At 40.7% G+C, this 16,585-nt stretch overlaps 1 protein-coding gene across 1 annotated transcript in view; it reads left to right on the plus strand.

Annotated features, from left to right (window-relative positions):
- golim4a (golgi integral membrane protein 4a) overlaps nt 1-16,585 on the plus strand; it is a 31,315-nt gene that overhangs the window by 5,610 nt on the left and 9,120 nt on the right. Inside the window, exons 2-8 of the mRNA XM_006637565.3 lie at nt 7,672-7,746; nt 7,975-8,024; nt 9,484-9,537; nt 11,708-11,858; nt 12,987-13,069; nt 13,548-13,631; nt 15,272-15,460. Of these exons, the coding sequence (XP_006637628.2) occupies nt 7,672-7,746; nt 7,975-8,024; nt 9,484-9,537; nt 11,708-11,858; nt 12,987-13,069; nt 13,548-13,631; nt 15,272-15,460 (686 nt within the window). The remainder of the gene's footprint in view (nt 1-7,671; nt 7,747-7,974; nt 8,025-9,483; nt 9,538-11,707; nt 11,859-12,986; nt 13,070-13,547; nt 13,632-15,271; nt 15,461-16,585) is intronic.

A 16,585-nucleotide genomic window follows, 5' to 3' on the forward strand; every position in this document is an offset into this window, starting at 1 on the left:
AGTCTCTTCGTCACCAAAAAATCCTTGAAAAGTTTTTCCTTTTTAAATTGTCTGAAGATGATCGTGAATTGAAAAAGAAAACATTAGGTGTCTTTAGAACATGATGAATCCTAGATCATGATGTCGTGAAATCAAGTAACACAGAAATGTTAATGGATAGTTTAAGCAAAGACAATATCATTTTTAGTTTTTAGAATATACTGTATTATGCATTCACTGTAGTATGGCTAGGAATCAATGGTGTTTGGTAGGGTTAAGAAGTAATTTTCTTGCTAAATTACAGTATTGTTTACTGTTTATTACAAGCAGATTCTAAGCACCAGACTCCCGAGTTTACATCGACAGGAGCGGATGTACTGTATGCTCTTTAAAACCTGTAGTAGTAAACATCTATGAAATGATGTCCCAGATGTGGGGAAAACTTCCAGATAATCTTAAACATTTTGAACTCAAAAGGTAAAATGTTTCCAGTTAATTTGGCAACATGGTTGTATTCTTTATTCTGTTGTCAGGGTTTTACATGTAGTGAGTGTGACTGATTTTAATGGATCCATCCATTTCCTCACTGCTTTGTCCAATTCAGGTTCATGGGGGAGCCAGAGAGTATCCCAGCAAACAAACGTGTGCAGGGCAGGGCACACCCTGGACAGGCCATTGCAGGGCACGTACACACACACACACACACACACACACACACACACACACCAGGGCCAGTTCTTCCAGCAGCCGGTTAACCTTTGGGCTGTGTGAGGAAGCTGAAACACCCAGCCAAAAACACACAACCACAGGGAGAACGTACTGTAAAAACTGCACACAGATAGCACCCTAGGAATTGACCCCAGGGTTCAGTGCTGCTAAGCAGCGATGCTAACTGCTGTGCCTCCATTCCACTCTGTTCGAATGGTACAATATGGTATTAAAAGTTAATTTCCTTAATTGTAGTAGCATCTTAGTATCTTCGGGGTTGCATTTTATCTTTGTGTCACTTGAGAGTCCCATGAATGGATGTATTTAAAAAAGGCAAAGTGAGTTTCCCAGTCTCATTTTTTTGGAAACCTAGACTGGGTTGAGTTGAGGGCTGTTTGTGAGGGCAGAGGTTGAATACAAAATAATCATCAGGATGCACTTTTCAAAATTCAAAAGGAGGTGGTTATAGTGAGCACTCACTAGTTCGGTCATATTTATTTGCCTGACCTTTAAGCCGAAATAAGTCCTTCTCCGGGTAGCTATTTACAATACTGCATCAAACATAACTTGCCAAGCAGAATGAAACTGGGTCCATCTTACCGGTTGTCTACCACCATTTCTTAATACTGCTGAGAAAAAAAAAGAAGTTTTATATTTTGACCTGAAGCTGGGCAAGAAACAAAATATTCAGAAGAAGGTGGTTTATAATAAAGTGGTTTAAAGCAGTAAAAACATAGTTACAAGATATCTCAGAGGAAAATCCTTTTTTGGTTATTTAATCTGAAGAACTATTACTTTTGTCTGAAATGAACTGAATCTTTTAAATCCTTTTTTTAATCTTTTAGATCCTACCTGCCTATCATTCTCACTGACATGGTATTGATGTCTGTTTCTTTCACATACCTGTGGTGACTTTAGAAGGCCAGTGCTCTGGAACACCTGGAAGATGTTTGGTGGCAGCCCTGACAGCAAATTGTCATGGTGGTTCATGATGCTTGGCACCATCATCAATATTGTCAGTGGAGATGATATGGTGAAGGGGCCAAGGATTGTGAACATTTTTAAAGACTTCAGGATAAGTGAGGAAATGTATTAAGGGATCCAGTAATCATTTCAGGCTTTATGAATTTCATCTGTTGGCTGTTTCAATGTCCAGAAAGTGATCATATATGGTGATCGTCTTTTTCTCCAAAACATTTTTACAGTCACTATTCCCGAAAGTTAAGGAGGGACCATACAAGAGAACGGCAAAAAAAAGCCTTTAGTAAAATTTAAATATCTGGCCAACCTTTCTTGTATAGTTTCTGATGCGCTTGTGAACGTGTTTGATATAGGTAGTGTCCTGCTGGATGACATTGCAGATTTTTTAAAGAGTAAATCATGTGCTTATTTACTTAAGTCTTTGATTTTTTAAAAATTTCGTTAGCCAGGGTGCACCTTTTTAAATGGAAATTCCTTTTGAAATGAGTCAACGCTTCTGGCTGGTCTAATTTGTGAAACTTGTATTGATAAAGGATTTCAGTCAAGTGGCAAGTTGTTTTGTTTCAGTATATTATCAACCTTTGTGAAAGCAACTGTAAGAAAAGTTTCTGTTGTGTCCTGGTGAAAATGTACTTAAGGCTTAAAAAAAATGCGTAGTGCATTTCCTGTGCCTGTCTTTAATCTGTTTTATTGTAGTGAAACAGATGAACAATTACTGCACCTGCTGGGTATTTTGAGAAAACTTGTTTGATGTATGGCTAGCTGTTGGTGGCTTGGGGAATAGTCATTACATGCTTGTTATTTTGTTGCTGAGGCCCCTGATACATTAGTTCATCATGACTGATGCCCTGGACTGGAATGGATAAATAACAAAGCAGAGATGGCTGACAGGGACTGATTAGTAATCTTGCCTCTTTGTGCAGCCTGGCAACCTTTCCTGATGAATCATAGACGAAGGAGTGCAAGCGATGTGTTTTAGAGAAATTAGGAATCATTGTTTAATTCTGGGGTGTGAAACATTTTTGACAGGTCAGTGTCAAGACAAGAAGGCTTGCTGGCCATTTTTCTCCTGTATCGCTTAGTCGCATGCAACTGATGCCAGCCGAGCACAGCTACCGTGAACGAGGTAACTTCTTTTTTTGCAAAACTCGGATCCTTTCAGTGAGTGGAATAAGCATACAAAATTGGCAACAAGCAGTGACCAAATTAATTGTCCATCATGACATTGTGCAGAGCTTTAGTAATAGCCTCTCTCCTTGTAATGGGATGTTTGGTTCTCAGGTCTTTTGAAGGATAAACAGAAAATAATAAGTGTAGTAACTGCTTTAGAGCTATAGGGTTGCAACTATATCACTATATCTGCTTGCTCTACCTATCAAAATAAATTCACAGATTTATGGTCACTTTCTTTATGGAAAAACGAATTTGTGGCATTTGCATTGCAATTGGTAAAGCGTAGCTAAAGTCCCTTGACCGTACTTTCATGCTTCTAGTGCTGTCCCAGTGTGCAGAATCTCAATGACACCTCTGTGTGTAAAAATGAACGGGGTGTAAGATGGAAGAGGAGGTGTGCACAGCAGTGGAACAAGGGGGCGCTGTGCTGTCAGGCCGTTTTGGCTGGGTGAAGCGTGTCAAACGGGAGAGATCCATGAACAGAGGCTTTTGGGACGTAAGCTGTCAGTTGGTCCTGAACAACCTCTTGTCCAGTACAGCAGCCAGAGTGAGTGACAGCCAGGCAGGATGTGGGAAAGATGTTGATCTCGGGAGCGTCCCAGCATCTGGCGGTGCATTGGTCATGGAGGAGTTCGCACGGCACTCTGCCCTGAAAGAGGGGTCGGTGGTGGTTCAATAACTCACGTTTGTGAACTTTTACCGCCAGCTGACCAGCTGATACTGCGCTCTGCTTAGTGGCACTATAATCTACGATTGTGTACCTACACGTAGTTCTCTGCTCCATGGTCATTTTCTCAGGTAACACTGGATGTGCTTGCATTGTATAGGCTTTGCTCTTCTCACGTGTGCCTGCCTCTTTTTTGTCTTTGTATTTTTTCCTGCTTTTTCCTACTGTATTTGAATGGTCTAATTTTTCTGTATGTATTATTGTTTATCGTGTAAGAAATAATAATAATAACCAGCCAAAGATCCATCTGCTCTGCAGCGCACCTCGTTAATAACTGCTGGAACCTGGTTGTTTTCTTGCTTTAAAGGATGTTGAATAAGTCTGTGTTAAATTTGTTTTGGTGAGTGGGGAAAAAAAATAGAGCAGAGGGATTTTAGATTTTTTCCAGTGGGATATCATTAGGGCTTGACGCAAAAGCCAGGACTTGTAAACTGCATGTACAGCAGCATATATTTGTGTGCATTTGTATGCAAGTTAAATGTTTTGCTCAGGGGTACATCAGCTGTGCTCCTCGCAGTGTTTGAACTTAAAAGCTTCAATTTCCGAGTCCGGTGCTCTACCCACTGCTTCCACAGTGTCGCCATGCGGTCACCAGCTGGCGGTATCTGGGATTCCCCAAGGGGTAGAATGCAATGAGAAAAGCATCAACTGAGGGTAGGATTTGTACCGGGTCCCTGTGGGTGTGCAGTAATGCCCACGAGAGATTTGCCAGGTACCGGGTGGATTGCAGTTCTGGAAGATGAATAACTTGATGGTGGGTGAGAAAGAGAAGCTTGCCCAACTGTCCTCATTCTCCCCGTGCAGTACAGAAGTCACCGCTGTGAGCTAACGCTTAAGGAAGCATCTGACGGCACATGATGTTGTAGACCACGAGTTACAACACCTCACCAAGACTGACCAGTCATCCTGCTCCATCTTCAGGATTGCGTTTTTGCAATGCTTGTTCCACTGTGTCTGCAACATCAGCAGTTGTGCAATGAGGAGGCGAGCAAACAGTCTTGGTTTTCAGGGCTGCACAGGCACCCAGCAACACCTTCCCTGCAGTGGAGCAGTGGAGCCAAGTCCTCTTTCGTGATGAGTCGATGTTGTGTTTGGACCATCGTGTTGGCTAGCAGTGACTGGGTGCAAACGTGGTTGCACACGAGACAGTACCGATTATTGACAAGGCCCGGTTGTGCTTGTCGGGGCACGAGTGACTAGCTGTTAAGGGACGTTGTAGTGATTGATGACAGCCTGAATACAAAGTGCAACACTGACTGAGTCCTGAGACCACTTTGGCTGCCTTTCCTGTGAACTTATCCTGACAGGTTGACCTTCCACTCCAGCAGAACAACACCACTTCCTGCTGTTCGTTGAACGGCAGTGCTCTTGTGAGAGGACTCGCCAGACTTGAGCCCCGTTGAACGTGTCTCGGATTAGCTGGGGTGACGGGGGGTTTAGGGTTCGGAGACCAGTGAATAGGCACATGCCTGTCCTGTCCAGGCTCTGCGAGGGGAATGGGACAGGATCCCACAAGATGGCATCGGCAACTTAGTGCTATTCACGTGTCCCACATCATCTTCTCCATGGCCTGCACAGGGGGCTATGTCTTTCACTGGGACTGAGCGGTGTTATTGAAGACAAGTGCAAAGTGTCAGTGCACTGAGCAGATTGTCATTTTCCTGATAATGCTCTGAGTTTCCTTTGATGCTCAGAAGATAAAGAAGACACTGGCGTGATTAAAAGGAGGTGAAAGTAATCGTTTTCCTGTGCTTTGGCTTGTACCCCCACATTCAGCTATAGCTACTAGGGTTCCAAGATCATTGCACCTGTTAAGTTGGTGGAAGGCTTTTATGAGTACGAGAGTTTAATTAATCCTGACTTGACAGACACGTGATTGATCAAAGATCTTGGCAATCACACCTTTTTCATACCCAGTTTTGTAGAATATGCATGGAATTCTTTGAAAGATTCATAGTAGTATGATGCTAAAAACTGCACTGAAAGCATTTATTGTACAATTGTACTATAATGTATTTAAGTGTCAAAATAATTCTGGTATGTATGCCATGCAAAAGGTGATCTGCAAAGAGTCTTTAGCTTTGCACTACCTTGTTTCCCATGAACCTTTGTTCTTTGAGGATCCCTAAGGAACACAGAGCGAACGGGAAGGTCAGAGGGGATTCGGTCAGAGAATGTAATGTCAGCTCCATGTACATTTGGATGTTGTACGTAAGTATTTTAGATGGCACTGGGAGTCTCATCAGTATGAAAAGGAAAGGAACGGACATATTCATTTTTTCACTTCAGGTCTGTGCACCTACAGCTGTAGTGTGCATTATTTTCTTCTAGTCTATTCATTTCCATGTGCCCAATGATACTGAAAGGTCAATCCATAAAAAAAAAACTCCACAGTCACTCACGCTGGGAGGGGGAGCACTGGAAGAAAGCCTGCCTGGTGAAAACTGTGAGCAGTTCTCATTGGAACTTAGGGACAGGAATGAAAGCAATCATTGGGCCCAATATACTCTTAACTGTTAGGTCGTACATCATGAGGGACATAGTATAGAGGCCTGGGTCTCTGCAACACCTCTGTGCAACATTTGAACCCACTGCGTCAAACGGTGTGTTAATCCTGAGAGACGGAGCCGACCAGCAGATCACCGCAGCGCTGGATCGGAGTGGGACCAGCTGGGCACTCATGAAAAGGCCGTCCCAGGGAAGGAGGGATGAGTGCAGGCGGCAGGCAGATGTTTCTGTGGGCACACACAGGAGAGGATTGTCAGCCTTTCCCCTTGTGACAGGAAGCCAGAATAAAGAGGCTGGAGATGGAAAGAGATACTGAGAGAGACAGTCCTGTCTTTCTGTTTGTTCTTGTTTATACATTATGGCCACACAATGGAAAATGAGACCTTTGATTTGATTTAATTGATTTTTACCAACATCTGAGCATCTCTAGCCACTGAATTACCGTAGTACTGGCTTAGTTTGAATTTGAACTGCTTAAGAGATGCACGCTACATTAAAACATTGTCCTTATGGAGTTACTGTTGATTTATGGCATTAATATGTATAAACTGAAGACATTTCATCCTGTCTTTAATATCTGTATTAATGATGTCTTCTATGAAAATCCAGCCTACCCAAACGACCACCGGATCTCCTGGGAGAAAGCCTCCCTCTGCCCGTTTAGTTTCTTGTAAAGAGGTGAAGTTGTCTACACAGCACTGTCTGATCACGAGTGTCATAGTTATCTCTCTGTATTATAGTTACTGTATGTCAAGTAAAAAAAGTCCATTTCTAAAGGTAGCAAAAACAAATTTAGGTGACGGCTTCTGATGATTATGTTTCTACTGTGGGGGGCATGGTGGTCCAGTGGTTAGCATTATTGCCATGCAGTGCTGGGGCCCTGGGTTCGACTCCTGGAGTGCTACCTGGGCGGAGTTTGGATGTTCTTCCTGTATTCACCTGGGTTTCCCACAGTGCAGAAACATACTGCTAGGTTAATTGGCTTCTTCGTTAATAGGCCCCGATGTGAGTGTGTGTTAGCCCTACAACAGACAGCTTTCCAACCAGGGTGTGTTGTGTGTGCCTGTTGCTTGCTGATATAGGCTCAGGCTCCCATGCATGGGGAAAAAGCAGTAAGAGCAGTTAGAAAATGAATGGATATCTGGACTGTTTTATAAATGTTTACTTGTGCACTGTAAGCCACACTCACCTTGAGCAAGAGTGATGTTCCTTTCCCAGTATCTGGCATACAGAGTTACTTTAAATGCACTACAGTAGGATGAGCACTTGTTATAACACAATCACATCACCCTTAAGCTCATTCAGTGGATAATGATATTGCCTGAACATGGTGATTTTGTTTTTTACCAAGCTCTTTCTCTTAACTGCCCCATCTGATAACAGTATCATAACTGAAATCTTGAAGGTCCACCCTTCTTAATTCCTCTGCAGTTTAGTTGAAAAAGGTCCCCTGAGAACAATCTTGTTTTCAAATGCAATTACGTCCTCAACATCTACTGTTGGTGTACAAAGTGTACTCTTTTTTCACATTTGATTTAATTGACCCTTGAAATGTTTCCACAGCACATTTGACTTATTTATCAATTCTTTTTCAGTTGTTTACGAACACAGGTCAAGATTGGAAAAGTCCTTGCAGAAAGAGAGACTTGAACACAAGAAGGCTAAAGAAGGTAAGTTTGGTTCAGTAGTATCACCCTAAGGAGATTTAATTAGCCATAAACTGAATAGAGGAAACAGTTCATTCGAATGCGGTATTGTACTTGTATTGTAAAATCTTGTACTTAATGCTCCAGAGTTTTTTTCCTGATGAATCAAATGAGACTTGTTATGTTTCACAGGAAGTTCTTATCAGAGTCATTTTCCTTTAGTGCTTGCTAATCTTTGTAATGGTTTTGCAGATTACCTTGTGTACAAGCTGGAAGCACAACAGACACTAACTAAAGAAAAAGTAAGTCATGTCTTGAGATCTGCTGGTAACCACCCTCTGTGCAGGGAGATTTTAAACATTAAAGTTGTCAGTGTGGAATGCAATTGTGCATCTTCAGCAGTCTGCACCAGTTATTAACTGAAACACATTTTACATCCAAGACTAATTTGACAGTTTCTGAATTCTTTTCAAATATGGAATTACAAGGAGATACTGTCAAGCAAGCAGGAGGTAGAAAAAAAGTTATGTGTATCCTCAGAGTCAGGGTTACATAATCAATGTGAGGAAGTTTTCCCTCAAAAACGTTTCACGAGAATAATTTCCCCTGAGCCAAAAGCAGTATTGCAATATTGTGTGTTTTTTCTGTTTTTCTTGAGAAACTTCTGTAATTGTTTTGAACTCATCCATTTGACCTCCCCCACGAAGATAACACATCCATTCATTGATAACATCTCCATATTTGAAAAAGGACCGAAAATACTTGTGCTTTGTAATATTTGTGCATGTGCAAATCCATAATTATTGCATCATTTACTCTGTGCAAGAGTATACATTTGCGATAACAAAAAGTGCCTTTTTTAATATGAGATTTTTTTGTTTTCTTTTCTCTCAACATAGCACTGTATGTCGACATGTAGTAAATTCAAAAGGAAAACTCCGGAAGAAACATTACTATCTTTTGAAACATAAGAGAGACAAACTTATGAATACTTAAAATACATGAAAGAATTAAAGCAGTCTCCAGCTCATCAAAAAAATCCCTTTCAAAACCAAAGTGCAGTGCTTGGACCTAATTCCTTTTAAGACAGTTATTGCTTAAGGCGCAATAGGAACGCTCTGTGCTGTGTGAACTTCAGTATCCCACGCGCTCCTTAGTGCTGTTAAACAACACACCCTTTCAAGCACTCTTCAGTCATTTTTTATATCTTATGAAGTGCTTTTTTAAAAAGTCCTAGTTTGGAAACTGGTGGAAAAATCTTAGTGAGAACAGTTTTTGCAGGTGCAGCTTTTTGATAAGAGAGAAACATTGCCAGTGGTGCTGGTTGTCAGGCATTAAAGATATTTTGCTCTTTTGATTAAATGTGAAGGGAAAATGACCTACATATATCAGCAATGGCTGGCCAGACAAACAGCAGTGATCAAGGGCCCTAGAAGCCAAGGATATTAACTGCCTGAAATGTGCATTCATTAGCAAAAGAAACCTGGCTGTGTTTTGGGATCATTTAGAAGGGCTGTATTTTTTGTCAGTGACTAAATTACATTGAAGATGGAATGCCACTACTTAATCAATAACTGTCTCCTTTCAACAGTTCGTGGGAGCATGGAGTTTAAATTATGTTGTTGCTTTCTGCTTCTCAGGTTTATTTTGTGTCCATTAATATGCATGAAAAATGTTCAATTTCACAATAGATCTGAGAGCATGCTGTTCAATTATTAATGAGGTTTTGATTTTGTATTTGTTTTATTTTTGTTCTAAAAGCAAGATGCCAACAACAGGATTAACTCCTTGAATATGCAACACCAAATGCTAAAGGTGAGTAAATAACCGATGGGAATAAATCAAAAAGGAAAATCCATGTGGCATCAGTTTGAATTCTATGCACAATTTTGGCCTTTCTCCCCACTGTTTATTTTTTTGTATATAAATACAAATGTATTTTTATTTAGTATATATTTATGAAGGGCAGCAGAGTGGCACAGTGGTTGACATTGCTGCTTTGTAGCGTTGAGGCCTTTGTAGCGTGTATGGTTCAGTTCTAGACCTAGGGTGCTATATGTGTGGAGTTTGCATGTTCTCCCCAGGTTTGCATGGGCTTCCTCCAGGTGCTCTGGTTTCCACCCACAGTCCAAAGACATAGTGGTGGGTTAGTTGGCCTCTGATGAAACCGGTCCTGGTGTGAGAGTGTGCCTGCCTGGGTCTGGATGTGCCCGGCTATGGGCTGGCGTCCCATCCAGGTTGTATCCTGCCTTCTTCTCGTTATCCGCGGTGATAGGCTCTGACTGGCCCGCTGCCCTGTCCTGGCTGAAGTGATTAGAACATGGAGGAATGGATGGATATATTCATTCAAGTTTTAAAAAAAAAATGAAACCTCCTGCTGGTTTTGAAGAATGTATTATTTTCTCCGAGAGGTATTTTCAACAGATTTCGTGTCAGGTGTGCTTGATGTCTCATGCATTGGGGATCCTGCTCTTGCTGGATGTGAAATGTTCTTCTGTTTAAACTGCTAGCTGACTGCTCCCCCAGTGCGCCTCAGTTCACAAGACCGTGTATTAATGCGAGTTCTACAGTACCTGAAGCTGTCTTGCAGCTCCAGACTGGTGTGATTTATGGCCCACTGCAGGCAGTCCTCTGTGTTTTGTTCTTCACATTACTACCACAGTTTTTGAGTCAACAAACAAACAGTAGGACTCTTTTGTCTAAGTGTTTGGATAAAAATATTCTATTATGTTTAAAATAAAGGGTATGTCTTAGCACAGCTGCTTAATTCCTTCAAGTTCATCTTATTCCCACTAGCTGTTTTACAGCTCCCTGAATGCCTTTTGAGGACATTTTGCAGGATATCTTTGCTGAAAATGAGGAAAAACGTATTTTTCTTACAAGGAGTGTGAATGTACTATGTCTTTTAAATAAGGATGCGCTTCCTTTTAGTCACTCAAGATTTCAAGAAACTTGCTGACCGAAAAATTGCGATTGTCACGGTCTAAAATACAAAATCCATAGAGCAAGCGTACATGGTTACGTGTTCTACACTTCGGTCTGTAGCAGCTTCCTTGTTCAGTAACAGCAGCACAGCCATGTGTGTGTTTGCACACTTCTATGACAGACCCTTACTCTGGTCTTCCTCAGCAGTCTTCACACATGAAAACTCCACCATGCACGCCCAAGCCATTGGTTTGTTTTCCAGGTAACAAACCAGCAATTGCTAGCTCCACGAACACCATTTATATACATGCTTAATTAAATAATCCTAAATAAATCCATGTGAGTTGAGTTGAGGTGTGCACAAACACCCTTCATCAATAATCTAATCAATTAAGGGATTATCATCCAGCCTATTTACAATAAATAATAATAACAACAAATAAAGCCTATAATCCATATAACACTTTGGTGCCCTCTAGCGGCTGGTTGTCTAGTTGCAGCCCCTTCTTAGCCCAGCCAGTTATAGCTTGGTTTTGAAAGTGCTTCAGTGTTCCTTAACAAGACAAGATCACTTTTTGGGCCATATACAGTTTCTTGCAGTAGGAATTTGTCTTTGCACGTACCCCAGCTTGCTCTCCATGAGACACACAGGCACACAGATGGGGAGAGGGAAGCTGGGGGTCAGAGCGCAGGGTCAGCCCTGGAGCAGTTGGGGTTAAAGGCCTTGCTCAGGGGTCCAATGGAGGGGCCGCAGGATTTGAACCAGCAACCTTCCAACCACAGGTGCAGATCCTTAGCCACAGAACCACTGCTCTGCCCAAATAAGCTGATTGGACCCAGTTCAGAAACTAACCCTCATTATTTTATGACTGGCAGTGGCTTTTCATACCACTTTTGGGAGTTTATATCAAGGCCATATTAACTTGAAAGTTAAGGTGTGTCCTGAGCTGTTCTTGCATTCTCTTAAAAATGCTCCCCAATGCTCTTTATTTATAGCTGGTAACATTGTGATTGGGATTCCAGTCATTGATTTGATCACGGTGCAACATTGCTTCTTCAGAACCAGCATGATGACCTGAAGAAACAGTTCTATGATCTTCAAGAACAGCACCAGCTCCTGGGAGATGATCACAACAAAGCACTGAGTGATCACAAACAGACATACGATCATCTGCAGCAGATGAAGGAGATGGAGATCTCTAAACTAAAAGGTACCTGCGTTAGCTGTTTTGATGTTTTAAGAGCGAAGGTCTTCCAGGAAATTTGAGTTCTTTCTTGTGCCGATAGTTCAAAAACCCAGTCACACTTTTGGCAGTGCCTGCTGTGCACTATTGAAAAGCATTTAAAGTCCCACAAATCATGAAAACAATTTTTTTCTACCATATGTGCAATATTTTTTGGTAATAAATGTGTCAGAGTTGATATATTTGAGAAAACAAGAGCTGTGACTAGAAATGGGATGCTGTATTTCTTGGTCACTTTTATAAAGAAAAACAGAATTTAATTGCACATTTTGGATGGTAAAGATGCTTCAGTGTAATTGCTTTTAATGGGGCTTAAACACTAAAAACTGTCCCTCACCTGCTTTCATATTGTGCCTAAATAGTACTGTGTGTATAGCAGAATGCGCGTCGCATGCAATGTACATGTCTAAATCTCTTCTTTTCAGACAGTGGCTAGGAACACCTTTATTCAATGAGTAACTTTAGATATTATTTTTCAGGACGCAACTAATTTTTTGTAGTAGTACAAGTACAACAGGAAAGGATATGAAGAGGCAATTAATAATATTGAGATAAATCGTATTGAGTCCAATACTATGTTGTGTTTTAATGCCTTTTAGCGCAGTATGTATTAGTATGAGAAATATCAATACATTAAAACTTAAAAGTACTAAATACTTCTAATTAAATTAAATGCTAACCTTTGTGAGTGTTCTTTAACTCTTTGTACATTATTACAAAATTATATCAATTAACAGTATGAAGGGTGCTTATTTCCACAATATGCTTATTTATGCTATTAGCCCTTCGTGAACACCGTGTTCTTCCCGTTTGTCAGCGTTAGCTGGTGAATACCGCCATCTGTTGGCTATACATAGGAATTATCTTCATAACAACATGCCAACAAGCCCTCTGGGGGTTCTTGTAGGATTTAGACAAAAAAAAAGTAAATAAACTTATTGGATCTAATATATGTGAATAAAATATTGAAATATTGTCATACATCAGCTAACCTCGACCAACCCACAGGAAAGTAAAGCCCATTTCTCATAGTTTAACTTAAATCGGAGAGGAGACTATTTAGAAAATGCAAATTTACCTGCTTTCTCCTGGCAGAGAACATCTATAACCTGCGTGAAGAGAACAAGCAACTGAGAAAAGCTCACCAGGATGTTCATATGCAGCTCCTGGATGTCAGGGTAAGCCGTCATGGGAGTTTGTCTTGAGAGGCTACTACTACTGTGAAGGTTTAAAAACTACAGTCAAGCTACAGTCTGCGTCATGTGTCCTACTTTGTCAATAGCTTCTGTTTTGGAATTGGGTATTTTGGTTTATTGTACAGTGTATATATGTATATACATCATATATAATAAATGTTGAATCTTGAATTTGTGTTGCTATTCATGGGTAGCGCGATGTTTTAAAAAGGAATCGAAAGATTTGGTATTTAATAACTGTCAGTTTGTTCTCCCATTCCCGAGAGTTGTCTGATGTTTCTGATGTTAATTTGTTAAAATAACAGCGGAAGTTGTTTTTTTTTATTTGAGGGTAACATCAAATTTTTAGTTTTGTAAATATAAGCACTAAATTGGAGAAGAACTAAGACAAATGCTTACAAAAATGTATAGTTGCTTACAGTCAGCGCTTGGTGTGTAAAGTTATATTCCTTTAATACAGCAACAGCACAAGGATTTAAAGTCGGCACACGACCAACTTGCAATGACTCTAGAAGACCACAAGAGTGCGCTGGCTGCTGCACAGGTCTGGGAGAGATTGCTTTGTTCTCTGCGTTGAGCAGCTCTTGATCGCGTGTCTTTTTTGCATGATGCATCTTGGTGCCCAAAATCTGCACAGAAAATAATCTTTTCCAGATGTATGCATTTGAATATAAGTTAATTGAAAACTGAATTGTTTTTCTCAGCTTACTAACCTCTGTCTCAATCTTTTTTCGGTACTGCCTTATCGGTACTACCGCAGATAGGAGTCACATTTTCTGCACTGTTTTGCAGGTTTTAATAATTGCAAGAGAAAAGTATTTTCTTACTTTTTTTTTAAGTAAAGATTTTGTCTGAATTTTGCATATTTTTAAAACGGGGAAAAACCATTTCTTTTTCCTACAGAATCACTGAAACATACAGTATCTCTACCAATTTATTTTTAATTCTTCTAAGATTGTATGCCTTGCACTGCAGACTTAAATGACCACATCCTACAGACCATCTCTCTAGCAGAGCCTGGAGCTCAGATCCTTATAGGTTCCCCCAGGTCTAATGAGCACAATTGTATTTTGTTCTCTGTTGGCAGTTCCGTTCTCCAAGGGTGCATGCATTTATCCCCTGAGGATCGCGATGTTGCCTTGCTGTGTGTCCCCGCTGCTGAAGACCTCTACTAACTTTCTCACTAATTCTGACTGTTTTCTGCATGTTTGCATTTCACTATGCAAGTTCTTTTTTCTTTTCCTCCTTTTCTGTAATTTTAGACCACCGTTTTCATTTAGGAGAACAAGTAATGAGTCCAAGAGCAGTTGAAAGTTCCTGCATTGTTTTCAGCCTGCTGTTTCATGCAGCTGTTATTATGCAGGAAGTGTGTGGAAATTCAGTTCGAATTAACTCAGATGTCTGCAACCTCCTGTGGTTATTGTAACACTGTTAGTTACTCAGTTTAATGCTGTGCATTAAAAAAATAACACATGTTTTAATGTTCCTAATCAAAGGACACTTCATCTATGTGGTCTTAGTTGTGCTCACAGGCAAAACCTGTGGCTGAAAGCATTAATATATATAAATCTTATCAATCTTGAATAAATGTATAATTTATTTCTAAGGTTCCCTAGATATACGCGGACAGTCGTGAAAACATTACACTGTGAGAGCACTCTGGAAGAGGCACTTGCGTGTTAATGTAGTTTCAGGATGGGTTATTTTCCCTCTGCACCTTATGAGCAGTGAGTCAGAATGTTGAGGATTCCTGATACAGAGCATGTTTCTCTTCTACATGCTATTTTTAATACTTGAAATATAATACAAGAGATGTATTTCATGTACTTGGAGACTGCAGCCTTACCCCCATCCTATTGATATATTTGTTTTAAAAATCTTAACTGGTTTTAGAATGAGCAAGTGCTTTGTTTACAAAATGTATTACTATAGTAAAACCCATTTTTGCCTCTAAGGCAAGTCTCTGCCTTAAATGATTAGAATATTAACTTCAGTGCTGCTTTGTCCATCTGAGTTTTTCAAATTTGGGATACGGTACTTCTGGTAAGCAGGGATTTTCTAAAGTTCATGAATGTGGCTGTACAGTTCGGACCCTAAGCTGTCCAAACTGGACGTGGCAAAAAGTACAAGAAGAGAACAGCAGAAGGAAGCTGATCAAATACAGTATTTCTGTTTCTATCGAAGGTCCAAGTGGAAGAATTTAAGCAGCTCAAAGATACCCTTAATAAAATACCCAGTTTCAGACAAACGGGGTACAACAAGACACCTGCGCCCCAGGCAGTGCAAGCAAGGCAGGAGCTACAGGGGACCACCCCTGAGCACCAGGCTGGCCCCGAGGAGCACCCAGAAGCCAAAGAACAGAGCCGTGACCAGGTACGAGGGGCAACCCTCAGTTTCATAGCTGTGGGAGAGATGAAGAAAAAGAAGGAGCTCTTTCAAGCACTTCGAGTATACTCCCTGAACGTGTATCCATTTGCATACTCGCAGTCATGGTGGTGCAAACAAATTTCAAGGAGATGATTGTTTAAAAAAAAAAACTGGATACTTTTTACTAGCAGAGTTTCATGGTAGGCTGCAAATATTGGTGTACGTCTTTGTTCGTTAACGGAGAGAGTGAGCAAAGTGCTTTCTTTCTCTCATACACCTGTGGGCGTGTGGAATCAGTTGCGTTCTTCAGACTGACTTCCTGTTGTTGAATCATTTTAAACAACAGTTTACCTGTGGAAAAATCCCTTACCTTTCATTCCACCCATTTGTTATGGTGTTGTATGGTATTTTTTATCACTCTGATACAATTCAGGACTCATCGATATGGTAAAGATCTGACATAAGGAATAAGAAGGATATTTGTTTCACTTTAAACAGATTCAGCATGTTGTGTTTCTTTGTTTTATACATATCCAGTCTTACATGCAGCACATAGTGAGGGCTCCAGGGGCTGACCACACGGCTGGGCTCCATGAGGCTGAAAGAAAGAGTAGGAAGGAAAGCGCGTTACAAGCTGGGGAGGTTTTGAGCCACGTGAGGGGGTGTTTATGAACTGGTGCCTCTGCAAAGATCTTCGCAACAACAAAATAAAAACAGAGCTTCCTATTTAAGGGCCCCAATTAGACTTTTGCTAGTATCTCTCTACTGGGTTGGGGAGATAGTGTGCCTTTGACACACAAAACTCAACTATTTCAGTTGAAATCATACAAAATAATTCCTATTTCCAAGTAGGTCTGGAGCTGTTTTACCAGTCTCTTTACTGCATCTGTGAGTCTGAAATGAAGACGTAGTCCCTGTGACCTCTTTCTTCAGGCTTTCAGTTTTATTGTTCTGGCCTCTCTATAGCTATACCTCTCTTTTTATCTCTTCTGTGGCATTTACCCCTCATTGCGGTGTCAGCTGGGGGCAGTGGAAATTGTGGGATCTGTAGTTTTTTCTGTAGCATTTTTCTGCCCACTTTATTGGCCATATACGATTTCCGGCATTAGGAATTTGTCTTTTTCACATACC

Source organism: Lepisosteus oculatus, chromosome 13, assembly GCF_040954835.1.
Source record: "Lepisosteus oculatus isolate fLepOcu1 chromosome 13, fLepOcu1.hap2, whole genome shotgun sequence".
In the NCBI taxonomy this organism is placed as follows: domain Eukaryota; kingdom Metazoa; phylum Chordata; class Actinopteri; order Semionotiformes; family Lepisosteidae; genus Lepisosteus; species Lepisosteus oculatus.